We start from the raw sequence: 27185 nt of genomic DNA, 5'->3' as shown, positions 1-27185 counted from the left end.
AACCCATTTCTGATTTCCATGTTCTTGTTCAAAAGCTTCTAATATATGGTGTTATCTTCAAACACTACAATTCTGTATAACGTTTATCCCAAAAGTGCTTTGACTAATTTTATATCAGATTTCTGTTGATAGAATAATTTATTTGTTTATTCATTTATTCATTCATTCAGCAACTGAATCGAACACCACTGTACTCGTAAAAGTGGTTTTGAAAAAACATGCATGAATTAAATGTTTCTCATGCAGAGTACAAATACACAGGGGTTGAATGAGGACAGGATAAAAAAAAAAGAGAGAGAGAGAATGAATAGAGGTTTTTTTCTCCTCATGCTATTTCTGTTTCTTGATTCTTCAGAGAAATTCTGCTTTTTCTCATCTCGTCTCCCAGACTACAGACATTCTGGAAATCTTCAACATCTTAGCATGAGTCATTCAGAAATGATTCTCTTTCTGATGCTATGAATAGACTCGCTTGTTGAAGAAGACTGAAGACTGACATTAATCTGTATCCAGTGCCCCTGCTCTGCCGTTAAGTATGTAGTTAATACACTGAAACACATCTGTCCTGATTTAGACTGGTTTGAAAAACACCATGGCGCAAATTATAGCTTTAAAGGAGGCGTTGTTTGTGTTGTGTTCTCCACAGCTCAGTGGAATGGAGAGCACTTACTGTCTGCGCTGCATGCGGAGAAGTTTCTGGAGCTCTTTCACCTCGTTCTCCAGAGTTGGGAATTCATAAAGGTCATCCAGAACGTAGCGATACAGCATCTGTAACAGTGAGACAAGTCCCCCCCACCTTGCACTTTAGGCGTGACTGCAGTCGATGGGAAGTGCCATGCTGTTTGTTTAGCACTGTAACACTCATTTGGCAAACAATATGAGACTGAAACCCCAAGCTACATTTACATTTCCACATGGCCTCACCTCATTAACCAAACATGCTGTGTCTCCGCATCTGGTGTTAACAACACTGAACTCTGGGAGCTGTGAGATTTTCACTGATTAACCGCGTTTACCTTCATAAACACTTTGGTGTGTTCGCCATCCTGCAGCGTGTCACGGCAGAGTGTGATCCACTGGGAAAGAAGGTGCAGGACTTTGCGCTTCCTCAGCAGTGTCTCTTTCGCCTCGTTCTTCGTCCTGCCTCGCTTCAAACAATAGGTGGACGACAGAGCGGTTAAGGCGTCAAAGCATAAAGGCATCATAAAGAGAGAACGTGCTTCTACACAAACGCTAGCAAAGATTTGGGAGAGCCTGAGGGTGCGTCCTGTGTACCACATGACTGAGAAGAGTGCAGATTTAATGGCATGCTCTCAGCACTTTCAGACAAACACTGCAGACTGGAAGTGGGGAAAGCCTGGAAGTAACCTATGCGTCATTAAACATGCACACGGCGTCTCACACAGAAACCCTGTGTAGTCTGATTAGATATGCAAATTGTGTTTAAACAAGACTGCTTCCATTAAAATACTCATGACCTACAGCATAAGAGCGTAAGAGTCAAGGCAGCTACAGAGATTGTTAGCGTCTCTTGCTGCTTGACTGGTCACACCTTCTTACAGGGTACGAGGAAGGCACGGAGTGCAAAGCCAAGGTGCATCAAATGAACTTCCCCAAGATGTCTGAACAGTCTTGAAGAGACTTTAGACCAGGGGTGTCCAAGATCATCTCCACAAAGGGCTGGTGTGGGTGCAGGTTTTCATTCCAATCAAGCAGGAGCTACACCTGATCTTGGCTTTGTCTGTTGGAATGAAAACCTGACCCCACACAGTCCCTTTGTGAATAAGATTGGTCATCCCTGTTTTAGATGGAACAACGTCTATAGACTTACCACTTCCTCTTTAATAAAACAAAACAAAAAATTTGCCTATGCATTCATTGCTCTCCTAACAGAGTTTATAGACTGATGGTGTTCTTAGTCCATAACCTAGTGAACCAGTATCATGATGTATTTATTTATAGAGACTTGAAAGCACTTCTGTAAGTCACTCTGGATGAGAGCATCTGCCAAATGTCGTAAATGTAAATATAAATGTATAAGGTTTAGAAAAGGATATTGTCCAAGAAGCGCTTGGCAAAGGTCACTGGTAGACATGAACACTGGATACGTCAGCAAAAAGTCATCAAGGAGACTCTCTGGAAAATAAGCAAACATACATAGAAATGAGTGACAACAGACACAAACAGGAAACTCCACACCAGGGAATATAAAAAGTAGGAATCGTACGGGAGTTTGACATAAGATTCCGTCATTGTTTATGTTTACTAGACCAGGGGTCTCCATCTTTTTTTCCTCCGAGAGCTACTTTGACAAAATGAAGGTGACCAAGAGCTACTCGTGTTATATTATTAGTAACATTTATTTACCTAGCTTATTGCCATAAACCATAATGTTACTACTCAGATTTCTTTCATTTGCATCGATTGTGTTATTTATCAGCAAATTGTTACTTAAGTTCCATGGCACATACCTTGATGGCCTCAGCAAGACTGATAAAGACTCTTTTCGTAATAAAGGGAACACATTTGATATTGAAGGCAAATTTTGAAAGCAGAGACCTGAAATTGCATTAGACTTTATGTGGTTAAATAATAGTATTTTTATGGCATTTATTTGCATGTGCAATGGGAATCCAAACTACTTTAATTTGTTCTTATAGATTTAAGTTTATATAACGCTTGCATGTACGGTCTTGGTGCTAGCTGTGTGTGAAACTGATTGACGAACAGCTGTATTAAGATGTGTGATGTGTGTGTGTACGTGCAGAAGAGTACGATTTGTAAGATTTCAGTGCAACACCGGAAAGAGGTGGGGGTTTATTGAGCTAATTTGATTTTATCAATTTTGTACATGGTTTTCTATGAACCTTTAGGTGAGCTGCTAACAAGAGACATGTTGGAGATCCGTGAACTAGACAAACAACCATAAGTAAGCCTAAAGTTATCAATACAGGGATGTGGTAGCTAAGTGGCTAAGACATAAGAGCAATGCTCTTAACCCTCAAATGCTCTGTTGTATAAAAACGTGATAAAATGTAAGTCGCTCTGGATAAGGGCGTCTGCCAAATGTAATAATGTTTTGTAAAGAAGCAGAGGACGACATCTCGTCTTCGTCTCGTTCTGTTTCACTGCACTTAGATTGTGAAATACAGATATATAGAATGATGCAGCCTGACTGTGTGGCAGCTTTGGGCCTGAAAGGATTTGTTTGGTCTTGCAAAGCCAAAAGTGATATCTATATAAAAAAAAGCACATGCCAAGAGATAATAGTAAAAACTAAACGTTTGGCTTAAGGGTGAATGAGACAAACAGATTAAACGTCTTTAATCTCATAAATTCAGGCTTTTTTATTCAGGTTAAACTTTATAGGCCACAGGTGAATTACTCACTAAACACCAAAACCAAGTTGAAGATCATTGTAAGCACAGATGGTACCGTTTGTTGTTATGAGGTGATGAGACAGTGCAATATTTTCACAAAACAAAGGAAAAACAGTGGTCAGTTCTGTAAAAAAGAATTTATGCTGATCTGATAATCTTCAGCACTATGCTGAAAAATCAACTGTTACCAAGCAACACATACACCGGTAACTAATAATCTATTATATTATATAATAAATATCATCAGAAAAAGATGGCATTAATTAAATGGTTTTACGATTCATGAGTAGTTTCTGACTGAAGCAAATCTCATGTAAGGACTGGACCTAATGTGTGGTGCTGTGTAAATAAGTTCGTCTTTAAAGACAGACCTTTAATATGGCTGACCTGTGTACTGATCTCGCCTTATCTCTCCTGGGTAATGACTCCTCTCAACCTTACTCAGTGTTAATTTGCTCTGCTGAACCCTTTAGCATGCTCCCACACATCCATCCATGCTCACATCCATCCATCCATCCTCTCATCAATATCCCTCACTGTACACATCCATTAGGATGAGACAGCACACATGCTCCCATAGCATTCAGTTTGAGTTCAGTTCCCTTCCCCAAGAAACCTGCAAGAAACTCAATACCTGAACAGCAGCTGGAGGAACGTGCTGACACACACATGCTACACACATTACACACAGCTTACACCGCAAGATTTTTGGCAAATATAAGTATAAACCATGCACCTGTGCCTTATCTTTATTATTTACTCATAAATCAAGCAAAAAAAAAACAATTAAACAAAGTATGTTATTCTAATACATCTTGCTGCAGAGAAAATTTGTAATAAATTTGTACTACTACTACTACTACTACTACTACTAATAATAATAATAATAAAAAAATAAAAAATAAAATAATAATACTAATAGTATGTTCAGTAGACCACTGGTAAATAAATAAATAAATAAATAAATAAATAAATAAATAAATAAATAGCAAAAGATAACAAAACAAAAAGGAATAATAATAATCATCATCATCATCATAATACACACACACACACACATCGTAATGAGTCATTTTTGCCTTTAATTGATGCCTTCTATTTTTTCAACACAGACCATTATTCAGAATTTTATGAAATAATCCATATCTGAGGCTTAAATGTATCACACATTCATATGTGTAAACTCTGCACTAAATCTTCTCTGTAAAGCGAACAAGCTTAAGGCTTTTGACCCCTCATTATACATATTTAATCTACTAATAAATATTGCTGCTCATTTTGCAAGCTGGTAGATTTTCTTATTACTGTGTAATATTCAAGCCAATTAATTATCTCTAGCCATTAAAACTGTGTTGTTCATGATTGAATGCAGTTCTAGTGGATTACTGAAACACAGGTAAACAGCAACATCTGACATTTTAGGGTAGTACTTCAATTAAACTTCCGCTGATTATGCAGGCTATTAAAAGAGTCTTCAATTAAAATTAGGCTGATTGAGCAGATCATTATAACAGTGAGGGAGAGAGAGAGAGAGAGAGAGAGAGAAAAAGAGAGAGAGAGAGAGAGAGAGAGAATAATAAAACATGCTGGTTCTATAGTGAAGGTGACAGAGAGCACGCTCTTCCTTAAGCTGCAAATCCTATTAGGCACACTCTGTTCGCTGGCTGATGTGTGTATGTGGCGTGTTGGTGGTGTTGTAAATTCCACTTTAATTTCACACTCACTTCCCGAGCTTTGTGTTTGCATTCAGCTCCAGTGAATCCCTCACACAGTTATGATAATCGGGCAGAGCAAAGCTGTCTGCAGTCTGTGTTGCTGCCACATACTCTAAATGCAATCACACACACACACACACACACACACAAAACGCTTATCCTCTCTCACACAGAGAGATGTGCCCATATTTACCTTTTCTATATGTTTCTTTACACTTTTTCAAATTCAATAACCTGGATAAATTCATATCATAAAACATTCCTGTGCTATGCGTTTTATCCATAATTTCCATATAATTGAAAGCATCTCATTTAAATTATCCTTCAACATTTCCACCATGCACAGGCTGTTTTGCTGGACTGTGTGCTGCTCTGTGCTGCAGCCAGCTCTCGTGCTCTGCCTCATTACTCCAGATTCTGCTCATTTCAGGGAAATTAGAACGAACTGTTAATAATCGAAGAGACTAAAAGGGTCCCTGGGGAAAACAGCTAAACCTTTCAGAGCTCTTACAAAGCAGCAAAACGGTAACTGTAATGCATTAAGGGGTGCTTTCACTGGACTTTCAGACAGATTTCTGGAGGGTGATGATGCAATTTTCAATACTCTTCCAGTCTTGAGTGACAACCTGCGTTCACATGCTGGATCTTTTCCTTTTCAGTCGGCATGTAATGTATAAGATAGAATCCCCAGAGAATACTTTCACCTCAATTTTCTATACACTGAGAACTACAATGATGAGATGATTGATGACAAAAGAGATTTTGCACACTTGTTCTAAACCCCAGGTAAAATGGAATACTGGGCCATGTTGTTTTAACGTGTCACACTGCACATACTTAGCTCATACAGGAGCTGTGGTAGCTCAAGTGGTTAAGGCTCTCGGTTGTTTCAAGCCCCAGCACCGCCAAGCTGCCACCGTTGGGCCCTTGAGCAAGGCCCCCAACCCACCCTGCTCCAGGGGTGCTGTATTAAGGCTGACCCTGTGCTCTGACCCCAAGCCCCAAGGATGGGATATGAGAAGAAAGAATTTCACTGTGCAGAAATGTACGAATATGTGAAAAATAAAGACGACTTAAACTTAGCTCAGAGTAAACAATTAATCCTTTAAATGTTCATTATCTTACTTTTCACACCGTACATTCCTAAACATTCTTATTTTCATATTTGCACCAACAACCATGACTGGACAAAATGCTTTAATTAACGATTTTATTCACGCTTTCACATCAGTGAGAAAAAAAATCACAAGTCTGCTGTTTCACAGCTTTGTAATCTTTTTAAGCTTGTTGCTTAGTTGACCAGGCATTTGTTCATATCCAATTTCCATAATTTCGTGCCTCACAACAGCATGAACTTGTTCAGTGTTTTGCCGCCTGACACTGCTGAGCCCTTTTTGAGAAGTGTCCTGTTTTTTACGTGACATGAGGCATGAGCTATTGTGATCGGGTGTCTAATGTTCCAGCAGAGCATTGTTTCACACTGTACACTGTACATAACACTGTAAAAAAGTACTAACCCTGTTTTGAAGCAGAATTTTATAATCCTAGGTAAAAAGCCGTGCTAACCACGCTGCTAAATTACAAGTTTGAAACCTCAACTCTACCCAGGGTTAAAAGCAGAGTTTAGAACAATAACAACCATCGTTAAGAGCCCTAAAGTGACTCTGAGGTCTATTTGCAGGGCAAAGCGTACAGTGAGGGAAAAAATTATTTGATCCCCTGCTGATTTTGCACGTTTGCCCACTGACAAAGAAATGATCAGTCTGTAATTTTAATGGTAGGTTTATTTGAACAGAGAGAGACAGAATAACAACAAAAAAAAATCCAGAAAACACATTTCAGAAAAGTTCTACATTGATTTGCATTTTAATGAGTGAAATAAGTATTTGATCCCCTATCAATCAGAAAGATTTCTGGCTCCCAGGTGTCTTTTATACAGGTAATGAGCTGAGATAATCTCAGCTTGTTACCTGTATGAAAGACACCTGTCCACAGAAGGAAGCAATCAATCAGATTCCAAACTCTCCATCATGGCCAAGACCAAAGAGCTGTCCATGGATGTCAGGGACAAGATTGTAGACCTACACAAGGCTGGAATGAGCTACAAGACCATCGCCAAGCAGCTTGGTGAGAAGGTGACAACAGTTGGTGCAATTATTCCCAAATGGAAGAAACACAAAAGGACTGTCAGTCTTCCTCGGTCTGGGGCTCCATGCAAGATCTCACCTCATGGAGTTTCAATGATCATGAGAACGGCGAGGAATCAGCCCAGAATTACACTGGAGGATTTTGTCAATGATCTCAAGGCAGCTGGGACCATCGTCACCAAGAAAACAATTGGTAACACACTACGCCGTGAAAGACTGAAATCCAGTAGCACCCGCAGGGTCCCCCTGCTAAAGAAAGCACATGTACAGGCTCATCTGAAGTTTGCCAGTGAACATCCGAATGATTCAGAGGTCATGTGGTCAAATGAGACCAAAATCCAGCTCTTTGGCATCAACTCAACTCGCCGTGTTTGGAGGAGGAGGAATGCTGCCTATGACTCCAAGAAGACCATCCCCACCACCAAACATGGAGGTGGAAACATTATGCTTTGTTTTTCTGCTAAGGGGACAGGACAACTGCACCGCATCAAAGGGACGATGGACAGAGCATTGTACCGTCAAATCCTGAGTGAGAACCTCCTTCCCTCAGCCAGGGCATTGAAAATGGGTAGTGGTTGCAAAGAGGAGTGGGCTGTTCAGATAAACCACTGTTCAGATAAACCTACCATTAAAATTACAGACTGATCATTTCTTTGTCAGTGGGCAAACGTACAAAATCAGCAGGGGATCAAATAATTTTTTCCCTCACTGTATGTATGTTACTAATACTCCATTTACTAACATAGGAAATCAAAGCAAACAGGAATATTCTGCCTGTTCACTGCCTCGTCTGTAGGTGAACTGTGATCTAATAACACCTAGACCCCCAGATTTCATTAACATACATTACTTTCTGCTCTATTCCTGCTGGGAGTGAGCACTGTATGAAAATGAGTCTCATGCTGTGTGAATTGGACAGAAGGACATTACACGTGTCAGGTCCAGTGTATGTCCTGGGTACAAATTACTTCTGGACAATTAAACTCCCCTCCACCAATCACAGACTGTATTATGTGGATAGTGTCAGTAGGGTGCACACCTGGTTGAATGGAACAGCATGGAACCAGATGGTTAGTTTATCTGCAAGCCAGATAGATAGATAGATAGATAGATAGATAGATAGATAGATAGATAGATAGATAGATAGATAGATAGATAGATAGATAGATAGATGACTAAGAAGAAAGAAGAAAAACCTTAATTATAGAATACAATAAGTTAAATTAAACGTAGATGTGCAGATAAGTAACACAGCTGTGGATTTAACCAGATTTATATCAGTATTTACATTACAGTGCACATGCAAACTGGCAGTAGATAATAAATATGAAGTACCTTGAGAGTCTAGAAAAAAAGTGTTATGGTTGTTTGAGGGATATGATAAAAAAACTGGGACTTTGACTGATTTAATTCCAGATCGTAATCCCTTATAAAATTTACAGTGAGTGAAACACAGGTGTTGTACTGATCTGAAAGAATTTATGCTCGGGGGTTAAGATGTTGGACTACATAGTGGAAGGTCATGAGTTCAAATCTCAGCAACACCAAGATGTCACTACTGGGCCCTTGAGCAAGACTCTTAACCCTCAACTGCTCTGGATAAGGGCTTCTGCCAAATGCCATAAATGTAAAATGAACAGAGGTGTAATCAAGTAAAGAAGGGAGCATAATTGTTTTTCCTTAATTATTAAAACATAGTCAACTAAGTTTTTGTTGTTGTTGTTGTTCTTTCGGATACTCCCTGTTTGGGGTCGCACAGCAGATCATTTGGTCCGCAAGTTTCAACTTAGCACAGGTTTTACGCCGGATGCCCTTCCTGACACAACCCTCCCATTCAATCAACTAAGATCGTCCAAAATTAGCTAGTCAGTATTTATTGCATAAACAAATACATATGTAGTTATTTCCTCATTCTTATTGCATTTATAGTGAGGTCTGAGACTACTAAAGAACATGCTTTTATTTTGCATAATTTACAAATTTATAACAAAATGTTTAAGTACAAATAATATCAGATTATAATCTCGAGATTATATACATGAATTTAAAACTTTTTGTATTTGGTATGTCTCCCTTTTGCTGTAATGACTTTAAGGAGCTGCCACAGACTCCACGAGTTTGTCTTGATCCTGATGTCTCGTGTTAGAACAAAACCATAGGAGTTTCATCTCATCATGTTGTTTAGTGGAAGGAATAAATCTATAAACAAAGTCAATTTGTTTACATGACTGTGTTCCTAATTTTGTTAAATCTTAGGTAATATCAAGGCAATATTAACAATATACAAGCCAATACCTGAATATTTAGCAACAAACAGCACTACTAAGAATACTAAGACTGTTGGAATAATTGTTATACACACTGACCACAGCTAAAACTGAACATTCTTACATTTTTTTTAAATATTAATTGTCTAATATAACTACCATTTTAGAAAAATGGCTGCATCGCATTGCTCTCAGGATGCAACAATACTGAGACAGCAACAGTGTCTCTAGAAATAGCAAAAAACAGCAGGATGTGGGGATCAGTGGAGACTGACTGAGTGATGATGAAGCTCAGAGCTCTGAGAGGGACTGAGAATGCTGAAGCACAGTGCAAAGTATGAGTAAATCATGTCTGGTTAAAATAAATAAATAAATAAATAAAAACACTCACGTAGCACATGCAAACCTACAACACCTCTAGTTTGGTTGTAACTTAAGTGATCTCAATTTTCCCAGCAGTTAATGTGTGTGTGTGTGTGTGTATCAGCAACACCTAAGTATTTCATTATGTTACGCTGCCATCCATACGGAGCTGGATTACTACTGTTCATTGACTGCTGCTCACCAATTATCTTCAGCAGGCCTTGAGCAGCAGCCATCCAACCTGAACTCTGCTGCTATGGCGACTGAATTCATTACAGGAGGATAAAGGATATGTTGTAGCAGCACCTCAGCCCATAATAAAGCCACTACACCTTTACATAGAGACTGTAAATCCACATGTCTAAAAACATTCCCAGAATGCTTTGCATAATTACCTTAACTTTAAATTGACTCTTAGAGGAATCCGAGCTCATGTCCTTCATTAGAAAAAAAGCATTTAACACCATAGCTCAGTTTGTCAATACTCATCAAGGTTTAGACAGTGTGTTAAGAAGAGACAGCTCCAATCTTAAGACTCTGATTAATGTGCATGATTTCACTGAGTTGCAATTCTCAAACCTCATGCTGACAACAGTTCTGAGTGGGCAGTTTACTACATGAGAACGACAATGCTGATTCTGATCCGGTAATCTTAAAAATGGAAGAAACGTGTAGCCTCTCAGCTTGTTTTTAGAAGACATTTTCGCATACTGAATGACAATACATGATCCTCTGCAATGAAAAATTTTTTACCGAGTGATGTTTCAAAAAAAAAAAAAAAACATGTATTAGAAAATGATTTCAATATCCATAATTATGTTTAGGGTTTTGTATATCTGCACTGTAACAAGAACATCCACTGTTATCATTTTCTCTATTGTTTATCCTACACAGGGTCATGGGAAGCCTGGAGTCTATTGCAGGGAGAGGGACAACCTGGATGGGGTGCCAATCCACCACAGGGCACAATCACACACACACACACACTTTCGAGATGCCAATCAGCCTACAACACATGTCTTTGGAGTGGGGGAGGAAGCTGGAGCACCCAGTGGAAACACACACTGGGCAGAGATGAGAATCAAACCCCATGCCTGGAGGGGTGAGGCGAACATGCTAACCATTAATACATACACACACACACACACACACATTCACCAACCAGGCATAACATTATGACCACCTGCCTAATATTATATTGGTCCCCCTTTTTCTGCCAAAACAGCCCTGAGCCGTCATGCACTGTGTATTCTATCAGAACCAGCATTACCTTCTTCAGCAATTTGAGCAACAATAGCTCGTCTGTTGGATCGGACAACACGGGCACTTCTCTTTAATGAGTGGATATATATAGTATACATACAAAGAAGGAGAATGTAGAAAATATATGAAAGACTCATTAAAAAATCTTTAACAGTCACAGGTTTAGTGCATTGTGAGTCATAACATAATAAAGTAAAATAGGAACCACCGATGGCCGAAGCTGTTTGTGCTGCTCTTAGTTTGTGAGCATTAACTGCTGTCATGTTGTCATCATGACCCTTCCATAACATGACCACGATGATGGCAAGATGCTTTTGGTCAGGAGGACAACACAACATCGCCCCACCTCAAGTCAATCAATGTCTGCAATCCCTGCCTCGGTACCTTTATTCACCATATTCCTGTGAACACGATTCATTTTGCCTGCGTGAACATAAACAGTGACAGAATGTGAGCTGAATGATTCTCAAAAGCACATCCCCGGCTGTGTGAAATCAATACTCCTGTGCAAGCACACCAGGAATGGAGAACACACAGAGTAGAACACAAACCCCTTCAATCCTCAGCCAGTCAAACAATCAGTCAAAACTGCTAACAAAGCTCAGAAGTCATTTCGAACAAAGAAATCCCTGACGCTGATGTTCCAATATAATGTCTTAGGAATTTCTTTAATTCCACACAATCTCTAAATTGCATATAAAACCCTGCTAAAAATAGAGCTCATTAGGCACTTAAGAGCGGAATCAGTTCTTCAGACTATTCATTAACTACCTCAGTCTTTCTTCCACACCCACACACAGCCTAGCAACACCAAGACTCTTATAAATAAATAAAAATAATAATAAACTGATGAATTCATGCACACTAATCACACACACACATACACCGCATCATGCACACAACACACACAATATTCCAGACATTACCATATAATCGTACAGACCATATGATTTGGTTAGTCTGAATATTTGGGTAATATTAATTAAAAGTGTTACGTATGGGGAGAACGTGACACAGTTCCTGTAAGAGCAGTCACGACTGAACCATCAGCCGCCATAAAGCACTTAAACCGAGAGCAGCAGCAGACACAGAGACTCAATTTGAGAGAGAGAGAGAGAGAGAGAGAGAGAGAGAGAGAATACAACAGCGATTAGCCATCAATGGCTTTAATGAGGTTAGCACTCACTCAACTGTACTGGTGCTCAGCCTAACACAGCCATACAAGCTGCAGTGAGTTCATTCTTTCTTTTCATAGATAAAAGAAAAAGCCAAGCATGAATATCCTACTGTATGATTCTTTATAATAATAAATAAGGAATAAGACACTTTGTCCTGTTCTAGGAAAAGAGTTGCTTTGCTAACACTGATTATTTTCCAAAAACAACACATCCTGAAGTGTTCTATTCCTTTTATACCACATTTATTTTTATTTTTTTTTGTCCATTTATAGTACAGTTAATGTTGTGGAACACCTGTAAAACTGGACAGATCCTGTTATAATATGTACCAGGGGCTATAAACAGTCGTCCCATAAACCAGCCCCTTTTTCTTTTTTCTTTCTCTCTCTCACTCTCTCTCTCTCTCTCTCTCTCTCTTGCAGTTAACAAGACAATAAAACACAGCTTGTCATGTTACAGAGAAAGCACAAAGTCCTCTGTGCTGACGGCTCTTCTGTGGCAAAAAAAACGTAAAATTACAGCTGGGCTGTTTACAACATGCTGGCACCGGAGACTCCTCCAAACAATGAAATAAACATATCCATGTACTATAGAAATACAACATAATTCTATACAAATGCTGTATCTTTGTCTTGAAGTCAACACAACTATCAGAGCTTCTGACCAATCAGATCCAAGAACTGGACAGTGACGTTCTATAAAGCATGAGAGCTCATGTTTCTTTATGTAGATATAATAATCGATATGTGTTATAATTTACAATCGGCTTACAGTTTCCTAATAAATACACACTCATCTGTGTGTTCATCAGTTCTGTCAAGCCCGTGTGCGCAGGGTTTACTACACGGTGACCGGGTTCCTCCAGAGAGAATGGAGATCAATACTGTTAGATTGAACATCACCACAGGGGAACGAGGTGATCAGCAGAACTGACATTTGCAAACTCTTCGTTCTATCTCTCCCTTTTTTCCCATTAACTTCAGCAGTTCAATAGTCAAGACCTTTAAACACACACACCATACAATATAAACATATTATGTTTCCGACAGCATGCAATAGATATTGTTGCTGTACAGTAATTGCGTTTACAGAAGGTTTACTAGAAGTCATGGATCCCATGGTTTTCTAAAGGTTTTTTTCCACACACACAATTATTAAAATATTAAGAAGATTATTATTACTCTAATCAACGAATCCCTGTTTTTTTATTTAAAGCTGCAGAAAGCGACATATCCTAAACAAACATCAATCTATGATCTTTACAATCCATGACACTCTAAATGCCTCCAGGTGTGCATGCCATGGGAGACAGGATGTCTCAACTTAGACAAACAAAACACGCCACACACACACACACACACAGGCACACACGCACACACACCAAAATAAACCTGCAACAACCAGGATGCTGACCTCAATTAACAACCCCAGCTTATTAACAAAAACAGACGGTCTTGCAAACAACTGTTTAATTCACACTAAAAATGAGTATTTTAATCTGGGTTTCTCTTAAAATGGAGAAAAAAATGTTTATTTTATTCCAGAAAGGCTGATTTTTTGAAGCAGGGCTTTTCTAGGGGCTAATACAACCATTATTTGAGACCACAATTAAGTTTCACATAAAGCCAATTCGTCATTATTGTTTTTTTGGTGTTTGGTGTTTTTTGGTATTTGATTTTAAACATCAAATTTTGATCAGTGAGGTCTATTCCACGTATCAGTGGATTCCCTGGACATTCACGACACTCACACCTAGGACAAACTTCTGCTGTAGTGGCAAAGTGGAACTTCATCATCAAAACGATATACTCTATGATGGATATTTTGGACAGTGGGTCCCTAATATAAACACTAATATCTCAAATAAACACTAATATCTCAATTCTCTAGCATGCGTCCTGTAGAGAGAGAGAGAGAGAGAGTTGTGTTCTGGACTATACACACGTCCCTCATCAACAGCACCAATATTGTAAGATTTACCAGTCAGCTTATTATTAAAATGTACCTGTAGGTATAAGCCACTTCACATTAATTTTTTTTTGTTAAACTATTAACTACAACATTATAGCAACTTGTATAATAATTTAAAAATGATATTTGCAAAGATACATTTATTGAAAGGTTTTGTCTTAACACTTAAAATCTAATTGGGGTACGTGCTGGAAAATGATTGTTTAGGTTAACTGACAAAACCTGTTCGTAATCCCAGGGCAAACATCAGCGAAATCCAGCTTTACTGAACAGAGTGAAGGAGTGACCTCCTCCTTTAAAACAGACATCCTGTCATTACTTAGAAGAGTTCCAGTTAATAAAGCAATATTCAGATAAACCCTTTAAACTCCCAGCATCTGTCAGCGGAATCAGATGTAGGATTTTTTCACACACCTGTGTACCCTATGATTACACAACTGCTGCATAGAAATAATATGCTTTAAGATGAATAACTAAATAGGAAGCTGGGACCGAGCATCAGTGGTGCAGCACATGTACATCTGCTTGTTTTTTAACTGTACGTGGGAGACCCGACTCGTATTCTGCCTAGAGATACACTTGGGAATCAAGAAACAGCTGCAAACCCTCGACATTTCCTACGTGCACACGCCTCATTTGTAAACTAAGCAAAAGTAAACTGAGTGCAGTTAAAAATGTTATGGAGCATAATGATCCAACGGGCTGAACCTACAGCACTGTCTGCCTCTCTAGGGTAAAGAGTGAGATGAGAGCCCACCTGTCTCTCTGGCTTGAGGGCTCCCGTTGTCCTCGTCCAGCGTCAGGTGGCTCAGCAGGTGTTCTAGAACCTTCTCGGGACTGGCGGGGACACTGGCGTACCTGTGAGACAGAGATGAGTCACTAGAGTCTTCTTCCTCGATGGAGGACAATGATCGGCTACTGCTGCACCACTCCTCATCCTCCGTGCCCTCTTCATCGATGTAGCGGAAGTAGGGTACATCGAAGGTGGGTATCGTCACTCGGTCGCCGCTGCTACTGCTGTCCGAGCCGCCGTCCTCGTCCTCGTCTTCCTCCTGCTCCACCAGCGCTGCCAGCATCACCCTGCCTTCAAGCGGACGCTTGCTGCCCATGCTAGCACCGGCTCTTACCTACCACATTGAACCGGCAGCTCCAGAGTGCTCAATGAGCCAAGCCCTGAGGACAAGCTGCAAGCCCTGCGCTGCTTATCAACTTCAGAGTAAAGAGCTCGGTGTGAGGGAGCCAGTGGAAACGCGGCACATACTCACTGAATGGCTGTTTGTGTGTGTATATGTGTGTGTGGAGAGACAGAGAGAGAGAGAGAGAGAGAGAGAATGAAGAGAAGGAAAGAGACTGAAAGAGTGATGGGAGGAAAGAAGAGAGAAAGAGAAAGGGAAAGTGTGCGCACTCACAAGCCGGTACGCACCCATGTGTGTGTGTGCATGCGTGTGTGTGTGTATTCATGCAGCTCACCTCCTGGCAAGGGAGGAGGGGGAGGATGAGGAAGAGGAGGAGGGCACTTGCTCTGACGTAGTCCTCTGAAGCAGCAGCATCTCTCGGCTCCTTTCTCTCACACACACACGGACTGCTGCGTCACCGAGGGGCTGAGGAAAGAGAGAGAGAGAGATGAAGGAAGGGAGGTGGAGTGTGTCACCAAGGAGATTCCCTTTTCCTACTGATTTCCATCAATATATATATATACCCCCTCTCTAAATCCCAAAATTACACCAGCCACATCAAAGAGCTTTTATTTGATCATCCGCCAACACGATGCAGGTCTCTACATTCATATTCGTGTGTGGCTTTGTGCATATTTTTAATAATAGGTACATTAGCAAAGCTGTCACTCAATTACTTTTGTACTGTCATGCACTGTGTACTTTTCTGAGCTGTGTGTGTGTGTGTGTGTGTGTGTGTGCGTTTATCAGAGGCGGTGCCTTTGGAACAAAGGAATCAGGAGGTGTATGGGTCATGCTATAACTCTGCCACCTCATCACTTGGGGGTTATCAATCTTACACACTCGTATAATCCGTCACACACCGGCTTATGTGTGTCCATTACTCATTCGATCCTTGGTAACAATGAAACAATGATCAGACACCCAACCATTGATATAACTACTGCAAATATCCAGTTGAAAAACAACAACACGGCCAATATTATATGACAAATACGGGTAAATTTCTTTTTGGTAATTCTGCCATGCTCTAAGCTGAAGAAATTGGCAGGAAGTGGTAATATGTGTGCTGTGCCTTGGGGCAATGTCTAATCTATTCTGCTCCTAGCCATGTCCTGTGTGCTTGAGCATGTTTATATAGCAGGGAGAGGACTGTTTATATCGAACAAGTGTTGTCTCGTTCTGGAGACTGCTGGTTTGTGTGCCACATAAACTGGTGTGTTATACAGCAGGGTGTGTAAATGTGGGGGTGCTGGTGCTGGGAACAAAGAGGAGTTTAATTCATACTCAATTGCCTTATCAGGCACCAGTATTAAAACTGACTGTCATTGATGTGCACCAGTGTGTGTGTGTGTGTGTGTGTGTGTGTGCGCGCGCATGTATTTGAATTTCAATGTGTTCTCGTTTTACACATCCTGCACATAAAACGTAGTTGCCCCTCAGTCAACTTTTGTGTGTGTGTGTGTGTGTGTGTGTGTGTGTTGGCACGTATAATTATGCAGGCAGACTGGCTGAAAAGCTTGCACTTTTCTGCCCTAATTGCCAGTTGCAATGAAGACCTTAATCACACCTGTCCTCACAACACACACACAGAATGGATTGATGAGGCACTCGCATCCAATCAATCAACAGCAAATACTGCAACGACAACTAACCCACTAAAGAGGCTGTTATTGGAGCAATCAGCTTCTTTCCAAAACACACTCCATTAGAGCTGTCGCAGACACACACTGATGTCTGTACACACTGTTCTCAGTCTAGCTTTTACTCAGGAAAAGAACACAATCCAGGACAACTCCACAAGCATGCAGCTCTACACAGTTATGCGTATAACAGATTTAATAGACACTAGCATAGTAAAAACAAATCCACTGGCATCAATATATTTGAGAACAGCGTACAGAGTCCAGAACTTTTTTCCCCCAAAAGCTAAAATAGGTCTCTTCCAAAAACTTGGAGCACTGAAAGAATCAAACACAGGGCAGCATAACACACACTGAGGAAAGTGCTATCTATCCTCTTCCACATAGACAAGCTCACAGATGTCCATAATTGGCTAGTTTTACTCTGATTTACAGTGCAATAGTGTCACACAGAAAACGCATCCAATCCAACTTTGCTCCCTAAGATGATCCTTGGCCATGGATGTCATGATGTCTGGATGATAAGGCAAACTCTTTTTTGTGGTGCCATTTGTGAGCCCTTCCACAATGTCTTTAGTTCCTGGGGCAGGGAAGATACTTTTCTCTGTTAGGGTGGAGCTTTCACTGCTAAATTATTTGACTGCTCAACTGTGAGAATGACAAACCATCATATTAAAACCTGAATCCACTGGCATAAGATCACAAATGTTATAGGAGTGTGTTTCCAGCAAGCAGCAGAAGATATGAAACTATGCTTCAAAAATAGGTTGAAAAACTAATTCATTTTATCTTCATATCTCCACAGCAAAGTGTAAAGAGTACAGAATACCCCAGACTGCACACACCTACCACAGACATCTGCCCTACTTAAATAGACCACAGACAAAAATTTGCCTTCTTTTTGGAACCGAAGCATTTTGTTTATTTGGTTTCTACAATGTTTATTTGGTTATATTACTGTGACTGTATTACTATGAACAGGGTAGTATTATTGGTGTCTTCAAAATCATAAAAATGTTCATAAAAATCTAGATGTCCCATTAATGTTGGCAAAAAAGCTCTTTAAACACTTATGTGCTCACTAGGACTACAACAAACTCAGCTTCCTTCATATTAAGTGTTGCTGAAATGTCAACCCTATTTGTTAAGTAAGTGAGTTAAGTGAAATTCTTTTTTCCCCATATCCCGTCCTTGGAGATTGGGGTCAGAGCGCAGGGTCAGCCATGATGCAGCACTCCTGGAGGGGGCCAGGCTGAGACTTGAACCCTGATCTTCTGATCAACAACCCAGAGCCTTAACCACTTAAACTACTACTGACCCTGGAAGTTCGTGTCACTTTTATTGTTAAGGGTCACATTTCCTGCTGCTTTGGAGATACAAGGAAGTTATTTAGGGACTATGCTAATAATAATCTCAGGACAGTTCCAGGCGTCTATATTTCCTCAAACATTACAGGAAACTTGTTGGAAAAGCATCTATACGATTGAGTCTAATGGAAACTTTTTTTTTATTTTGCATTGTCTATTGCGAATAGGTGTCACAAAAAAGGACCATGGTTAAGGCTTTTGAGAACAATTGACCAGTAGTACAAGTTTACTCTTTCAGCCACAAATTTAATGAACCGTCTCTCCAATTTATATGGTCATTTCAAGGTTTTCGTTTGTTTTTCATCCTCATATACATTGCCTTCCTAAATTATTAGGGGAAAAAGGTGGAAGGTTTTAGACTGGATGGGGCAGTCACCAGACCTTAGACCAACTGAGCAGCATTTCACTTGCTGAAGAAGAAGCAGAAGAGGAAAAACCTCCAAAAGCAAACAACAAATGAAAGAAGCTATGCTACAAGCCTGAAAAATCATCCCAAATGAACAAACAAACAATTTGGTTCCATGTGTCAATAGGTTTATGGATTGATGGCAAAAATGAGATGTTCCAATATTATTGGAATTGGGTGGTCAAAACTGAGAGCTGAAATTCTGATTTATTGTCTCACATTCATCTTTTAATATTAAACCAAATTATCTTCAGTGTACAGAAAAACAACAGAATTAGCCGTGTTGTTCCAATACAGTGAGCCCACAGTGAGAGAAACTAACAGAATGCAATGCTTGAACTTCACCAAGCATCATTAGAACTGGCTTCATGTTCTGTGGTCAAATGAAACCAAAGTGAAACTTTCTGCTCATGCACCCTACACCATCACAAGCTCTTATAATGATGATGTATTGACACCATGCACAAGCAGATGACTGCCTCTGCCACGAGGTTCGGAATTGGGCTTTCATCCAAATGATTACTTCCAAACATCCAAGATCCGATGCAAGTGTCTTCAAATATTTCAGAAAGACATTTCAGTGATGTTACCTCTGGGCACTTTAACTGATCAATCTCATGAGTATGTTGTCAGTGTAAAATATCAGGGTCAAACAGGCCAACCCATTAAACCCTGTGACATCTAAAATATCCAAAAGATTAATTCAGAGAAAGATCAATAGAAATGACCACAGAGGTCATCCCTACTATTCCTCAGGGGAAAAACTTATCTGTCCATTGGACTTATTGTGCTTCATCAGTTCACAGTACAAGAGCATCTTTAAAGCTGTCATCTGAATGAGAGGTCACGCATACCCTGATGACCTGGAGGCCCTTGCAGAAGATTAACAACTGACTGTATTGCTATGACCAGCTTTGATATGTTATAGCCTCTGACTATTTATTGTATCTAGACAGTTTGGAGACTAGACTGATTTATGATGTCTGACTTAAAAGGAAGAAACATGTACACTATCAGAGCTATGCTACTGTTTGTAGAAGCTAAGCATGAGCACCTCCTCATCTTCCCTAAAGACATTAATACATACACGTTCATACCATAGTGAAGTTATTTATGTCTCTGCAGCCAAGAAAACAGACTACATCTAAACCATAATAGCAAGGTGAAATCATATTTCTTGTTATACCTTAAGTATCATTGTGGAAGACCCCATGCACCCTTCACACAATCTCTTCACCCTCCTGCAGTCTGGAAAAAGGTAACAGGCCCTCACAGCCAGACTGTGTAACAGTGTCTTCCACAGAGCCATCAGACTCCTCAATACCCAGAGACTGACACCAAGCCACACACTCACACACACCAACACCTACTCATACTCAACTCTTCATCAATGCACTCCCTTGCACATTTCTATTAGACTGCTACTACAAAACAGTACTTTGGGAGCTCACTTCCCAGAATACACTATAACTTCACAACCATTGCACACACTTCCCACTTTACTCAATCGTATACACGTTACTCATATCAACATATCAGTCACCTTGTACAGCCTTCCACTTTATTGTACAGTAGACTGCATTTATTTCCTTATGATTCTATTTTTGTATCTTTTGTATTTTATTTTTAAATTCTATTTTAAACACTTCCTTTATAGATGGACGGCTGTAAAAAAGCACTTTACTCATTACAGAACTGTGTGTTGCTCGGCACTGCACTGTTCCTGAATGTGTGACTGTACTGTACTGCCTTGCACTGTTCACACACATGCACTTTATGCAGTACTGTGTAGTGTACTTAGTTCTAGGTTGCCTCTCATAGTGTTGTTTAATGTAGTACAATGAATGTTGTTTCATTGTACTGTGTACTGCACCAGCTGTATATGCCTTTACCAATAAATAGCTTGACAATGACAATAAAATCTTCTTGATTTGACTTGACCATTTTGATATGCAATATTCATCAGAATGTCAATATTCATCCTGACAGAATTATAGATGATTATAGATTATAGATGAATTATTATTGATTGGAGACCCTTCAGAACACAATTCCTTTCACTGACACTGAATTCATGGAGGCTTGTTGACATCAATACAGATACAGATATATATACATACATATATATATATATATATATATATATATATATGTATATATATATTTACATTATATTGCCAAAAGTATTCACTCGCCCATCCAAATAATCAGAATCAGGTGTTCCAATCACTTCCATGGCCACAGATGTATAAAATCAAGCACCTAGGCATGCAGACTGTTTTTACAAACATTTGTGAAAGAATGGGTCGCTCTCAGGAGCTCAGTGAATTCCAGCGTGGAACTGTGATAGGATGCCACCTGTGCAACAAATCCAGTCGTGAAATTTCCTCGCTCCTAAATATTCCACAGTCAACTGTCAGCTGTATTATAAGAACGTGGAAGTGTTTGGGAACGACAGCAACTCAGCCACGAAGTGGTAGGCCACGTAAACTGACAGAGCGGGGTCAGCGGATGCTGAGGCGCATAGTGCGAAGAAGTCGCCAACTTTCTGCAGTCAATCGCTACAGACCTCCAAACTTCATGTGGCCTTCAGATTAGCTCAAGAACAGTGTGCAGAGAGCTTCATGGAATGGGTTTCCATGGCCGAGCAGCTGCAGCCAAGCCATACATCACCAAGTGCAATGCAAAGCGTCGGATGCAGTGGTGTAAAGCACGCCGCCACTGGACTCTAGAGCAGTGGAGACGCGTTCTCTGGAGTGATGAATCGCGCTTCTCCATCTGGCAATCTGATGGACGAGTCTGGGTTTGGCGGTTGCCAGGAGAACGGTACTTGTCTGACTGCATTGTGCCAAGTGTAAAGTTTGGTGGAGGGGGGATTATGGTGTGGGGTTGTTTTTCAGGAGCTGGGCTTGGCCCCTTAGTTCCAGTGAAAGGAACTCTGAATGCTTCAGCATACCAAGACATTTTGGACAATTCCATGCTCCCAACTTTGTGGGAACAGTTTGGAGCTGGCCCCTTCCTCTTCCAACATGAATGTGCACCAGTGCACAAAGCAAGGTCCATAAAGACATGGATGACAGAGTCTGGTGTGGATGAACTTGACTGGCCTGCACAGAGTCCTGACCTCAACCTGATAGAACACCTTTGGGATGAATTAGAGCGGAGACTGAGAACCAGACCTTCTCGTCCAACATCAGTGTGTGACCTCACAAATGCGCTTCTGGAAGAATGGTCAAAAATTCCCATAAACACACTCCTAAACCTTGTGGACAGCCTTCCCAGAAGAGTTGAAGCTGTTATAGCTGCAAAGGGTGGACCGACGTCATATTGAACCCTATGGATTAGGAATGGGATGTCACTTAAGTTCATATGCGAGTCAAGGCAGGTGAGCGAATACTTTTGGCAATATAGTGTGTGTATATATATATATATATATATATATATATATATATATATATATATATATATATATATATAAATAAGTATATACTGTGCTTATATGAAATGAATAATACGAAACATGCTGGAGAGAAATGAAAAAAGTGAGGAACACTCAAAGGTCAACCTCTGAACAGACAAGAGTCAAATACGAGGTTTGTTTAATTCCAGAGTTTATAGCCACTTTAGCTGAGTAAAGGCAGAGATAGCCCAGGACATTTTCCAGTAGGAATGGTATGCACTTTTTAAAATAGGAGTCTAAATCAAAAAAGCAGACTGCATCTAAATGTCAGTGTACTTGGCTATAGGCATCAATATACACCAGAGCGCTGTCGTGTTTTAATCCAAGACTATGCAGATGTATTAACAAACAATTGTATCTGTTTTGATATGATTTAATGCGCTAAATGATACATCTCAAGGATCTTGTTTGGCTTCACACAGAATGTGAGATGAGGTCAGCCAGTCAGTTCATATAATCATATCCCAGACTGTGTAAACTAGTTAATATACTGTACATTGTTTCAACTAAAAGAGAAGGCTGTAAGGAATAAAGAACAAATCTGTTTGACTTTCTTGCTCTCTGCATCGTATGTGTCCATGTATGTGTCCAACACCAGGCTTCAAATGAACAGAGACACAATCCCAGTATATGAAATACAGATTTCATACAAAATTTTAAAGTTATCAATTTCAAAGTCATGTCTACATCATACACACATACACATAACAGATATTGCACAGCATATAATGCACTCCAATCTGCTCTTTATTTTTTATAATAGTCTTCTTTCTACCACTAATACGCATTCATAAATATTCTTCTAAACTATATTGCCAAAAGTTTTGGGACACCCCTCCAAATCATTGAATTCAGGTGTTGTTTTTCAGGGGTTGGGCTTGGCCCCTTAGTTCCAGTGAAAGGAACTCTTAATGCTTCAGCATACCAAGACATTTTGGACAATTTCATGCTCCCAAATTTGTGGGAACAGTTTGGGGATGACCCCTTCCTGTTCCAACATGACTGTACACCAGTGCACAAAGCAAGGTCCATAAAGACATGGATGAGTGAGTCTGGTGTGGAGGAACTTCACCTCAACCCGTCCTGACCTCAACCCGATAGAACACCTTTGGGATGAATTAGAGCAGAGACTGTGAGCCGGGCCTTCTCGTCCAGCATCAATGTCTGACCTCACAAATGCGCTTCTAGAGGAATGGTCAAAATTTTCTATAAACACACTCCTAAACCTTGTGGAAAGCCTTCCCAGAAGAGATGATGCTGTTATAGCTGCAAAGGGTGGGACAACTCCATATTACATTTATGTGACGTCCCAAAACTTTTGGCAACATTAGTGTATTTTCTAGTGAATATAATTCTATAGAAACTTTAAGGTAAAACTAATGCAGCCACTATTAATATTTGAAAGAAGAAATATGCAGAACAGATAATTTATATGCTACATATTTGAACAGGTTTTTTGTTTTAGCCTATTTTCCTTTAGGATTAGGTTTAAAATGTTATGCATTCTGCAAATGCTTTTCTGTTTGCCATGTTTGTAAAGAGTGGTTATTTGAGTTACCGAAGGACATCAGAAGATCAGCAGTTCTCAAATATTCATGATGAAGCTCTTGTGCGTTTTGTGCATTGCACTGCTTCCATGATTGGCTGATTTTAATAAATGTTACACTAACATTTTAATGTTATGATTTCTAGTTTTTTAAAAACTAGAAACTAATCTTTTGGGATGTCCATGTTTTAGTGCCATAAAATATTAAAAATAAATGCTGAGCTGATAATAAAGCCTGAGCTCATAATAACCAGTAAATCAATGAAATTCTAACAAAATAGCTTGTAATAACAAGGCAGGAAACCTGACCACAAGGGTGTGATTTTTGCTTTTACGTGTCTCGTGTCAGGTTTTTATTGTCAGGGTGTACAATGAAACTGTGCAAAGGAAAGGTCAGCAAGACATAGGCATTTGTATAAAAACAATTAAGTGCCTGGATGTATTAGCAGGTAGACTGGTTCGATGCGGTCTCATGGCAATTAGGTCAGACCTTCCGGTCATTGTTAAAATAACTATCAAATGACAAGAAGTGGGAATTAAACTGGCCAATCAGAAAGAGGCATGCGATCATTATTTGGCATGTATTTGTGCTCAGCTCTTTCGTACTCTAATGGTAGACCCAGATAATAATACTGAGTTACATTTTGAAAAAAAAAAAAAACATGCACATAAAAATAATGCGATTTATTTCTATGATTTATTTATTTATATTATGATTGATTCACTTTCATTTTTAATGCAATATAATTAAATATTTCAAACTGCAGCTCTGTTCATTCATGTACACATTTCAGAGTTGAAAGTCAGTAGGGAACAGGCTTCTGATTGTGGACAATAATTAAGCAGTAAAACACATCTGTATAAAGTGCATGTTTATGTATAAGTGTGTCTTTGTGGTGTATGTATACACTGACTCACCTCGGCTGGTCGTTCAGTGGGTTTAAGCGGGCTGTGAAGGAGGCGGCATCCATCCTTGGCTAGTCGCTGGACCATCTCCATGCGACTCATGTCCTCTCTGTTGCGTAATCCAGTCCCGGGGCCCTGCTGAATTGCAGGGGACACAGAGAACACATATCTCAGACCACAGTCCCATGCCATTGAGCTTCAGCACAAACACTGTGTGTGTATGTGTCTATCCACAAGCCAGTACACTGCTTCCTATTTCTTCAGGCAAGACAGAGAGCTCTGGCTACTATAATCTAGTGCAGGGTATACAGCTTGGGCTAGAAGAGTCTCTCTAGACATTTCATGAGAGGGAACCTGCATTTGTCTTTCTTTTAGTCTCCCTCTCTCTTTTTCACTAAACAAGAGTGGGGGTGGCCAGGAAACATCTGCTAGTGGCTCCAGTCGTGAATAGGAAGTTTGACAATGTCCTGAAAGTGGGAGACTGACCAATGTTGAGTCCAGGAGGGTATTTTACTGTGTGTTAAGTCTGCATGTGGAAGAATATAATATTTGATCTGGCTTACAGAATCATTAAAATGCTCATCAACTTCTTTCAGAGAAATGCACGCACCGACATAGTGTATCACTAATTAAGTGTATGTGTGTGTGTGTGTGTGTGTGTGCGCGCGAGTGTGTGAGTGTGTGGCTGCACTGAAACACTGTGCATCTATAATTGAATAACTAATGTAGTTCCCTTCACTTGTTTGGATCATGGATCATTACAATAATCTATACCTCAATTCAGGATTGTTCCCTTAACCAGTGCTTCTCCATCCACTTACACACCTGCACATAAACCCCCCACCCACACACACACACTTATACACCAGTAGACTTCCAGGATGTAACACTTATGACCTCATCCTTTAGTGTTACAGACACAGACAGGAATTTGCACTAGCCAAACAAAAGGAATATAGTCACTACAGCTTATATAAAGCAGTTTAACCTCATACTGGGCAGACGTGTTCACCATAACTGAAACTCTTCACATTCCAGGACACTTTGTCTAAAACCACGTTTGAATAAGGACAACAATGAACAATATTTAGTGATGAAAGGGAAATTCTTTAAAGTTTTATAAACCTCAACCTGATGTGTGTAACCGATAAAGAAGGATCAGTATTGTATTTCAACTATTCTGATGAACTTGATAAAAAAACACTACGGAACAATCATAAAACACAAAGAAACAGTTTGTCCATTGTGGCCAGTTTGTTAGACACATTTACTATAGATACACATTGCAGATACATTACCAGTCATAGGGTTGGACATGCTAGAGTGATTTGATAAAGACTTACAGGTTTCTGATGGCAAACGCAAAGTGAAGTTAATGTTTGTCTTTTTTTATTTATCAAAATGTATTTAATAAAAAGCTCTATAAAATTTTATATAAAACAGCAGATTCAAATTAGAACTTTGACTATTTGGAAAAGCCAGGTGTAGAGTTTTACAGTGTAAAATAATTTTGATTTCTCAAACATGTTTCTTGTGCACTGCAAATATTAACATTAACATTATTTCCATATTATATTATTTCATAGAGGTAATAAGTTGATTCTTTTGTTACCTAAATCTATCAAGTTGCTATCAAATTGAAAAAAAAAATGATGGCTGGACTATGTAATTTTTTAAGGTCCTAAATAACAAAACAAGTAATAGGACAATAACAAGTAGAGGAAAATCAATTATTATAGTAAATAAAATATAGTAAATCATTATTACTATAAAATACACTGACCAGGCATAACATTATGACCACCTGCCTAATATTGTGTTGGTCCCCCTTTTGCTGCCAAAACAGTCCTGACCCATCATGCACTGTGTATTCTGACACCTTTCTATCAGAACCAGCATTAACTTCTTCAGTAATTTCAGTGTCTCATCTGTTGGCTTTTGCTCCCCATGTGGCCGCCCATGACCCTGTCACCACTGTTCCTTCCTTGGACCACTTTTGATAGATACTGCCCACTGCAGACCGGGAACACCCCACAAGAGCTGCAGTTTCGGAGATGCTCTGATCCAGTCGTCTACCCATCACAATTTGGCCCTTGTCAAACTCTCTCAAATCCTTACACTTACCCATTTCTCCTGGTTCTAACACATCAACTTTGAGGACAAAATGTTCACTTGCTGCCTAATATATCCCACCCACTAACAGGTGCCATGATGAGGAGATAATCAGTGTTATTCACTTCACCTCTCAATGTTATGGCTGATCGGTGTATTTATTCTGTTTTGAATAACTGTCAGAAATCCCCCCCACACACATGCACAGCCCCACCCCATCGTTCACAGCCAAAAAAGCACCACTAAGTAAACAACATTTGGGTGGGGCTTCATTCTGGGCGCAGCA

The 27185-nt window shown here is 39.8% G+C and overlaps 1 protein-coding gene across 4 annotated transcripts in view; it reads right to left on the bottom strand.

The window, feature by feature from the left end:
* The window catches only part of rapgef5b (Rap guanine nucleotide exchange factor (GEF) 5b), a 46927-nt gene that overhangs the window by 7414 nt on the left and 12328 nt on the right, over positions 1 to 27185 (bottom strand). For 3 of the 4 annotated variants that reach the window (XM_058393319.1, XM_058393334.1, XM_058393344.1), the window contains 6 exons: positions 24800 to 24925; positions 15755 to 15885; positions 15042 to 15142; positions 2058 to 2136; positions 1017 to 1161; positions 671 to 768 (listed from right to left, as the gene is read on the bottom strand). In XM_058393319.1, coding sequence (XP_058249302.1) covers positions 671 to 768; positions 1017 to 1161; positions 2058 to 2136; positions 15042 to 15142; positions 15755 to 15885; positions 24800 to 24925 — 680 coding nt within the window. The remainder of the gene's footprint in view (positions 1 to 670; positions 769 to 1016; positions 1162 to 2057; positions 2137 to 15041; positions 15143 to 15754; positions 15886 to 24799; positions 24926 to 27185) is intronic. The other variant, XM_058393327.1, reaches the window with a different exon arrangement.

The sequence above is a fragment of the Hemibagrus wyckioides genome, linkage group LG01 (assembly GCF_019097595.1).
Source record: "Hemibagrus wyckioides isolate EC202008001 linkage group LG01, SWU_Hwy_1.0, whole genome shotgun sequence".
NCBI lineage: Eukaryota > Metazoa > Chordata > Actinopteri > Siluriformes > Bagridae > Hemibagrus > Hemibagrus wyckioides.
The sequence above is the reverse complement of the archived record's forward strand: the minus strand, read 5'-3'. Positions and strand labels throughout refer to the sequence as shown.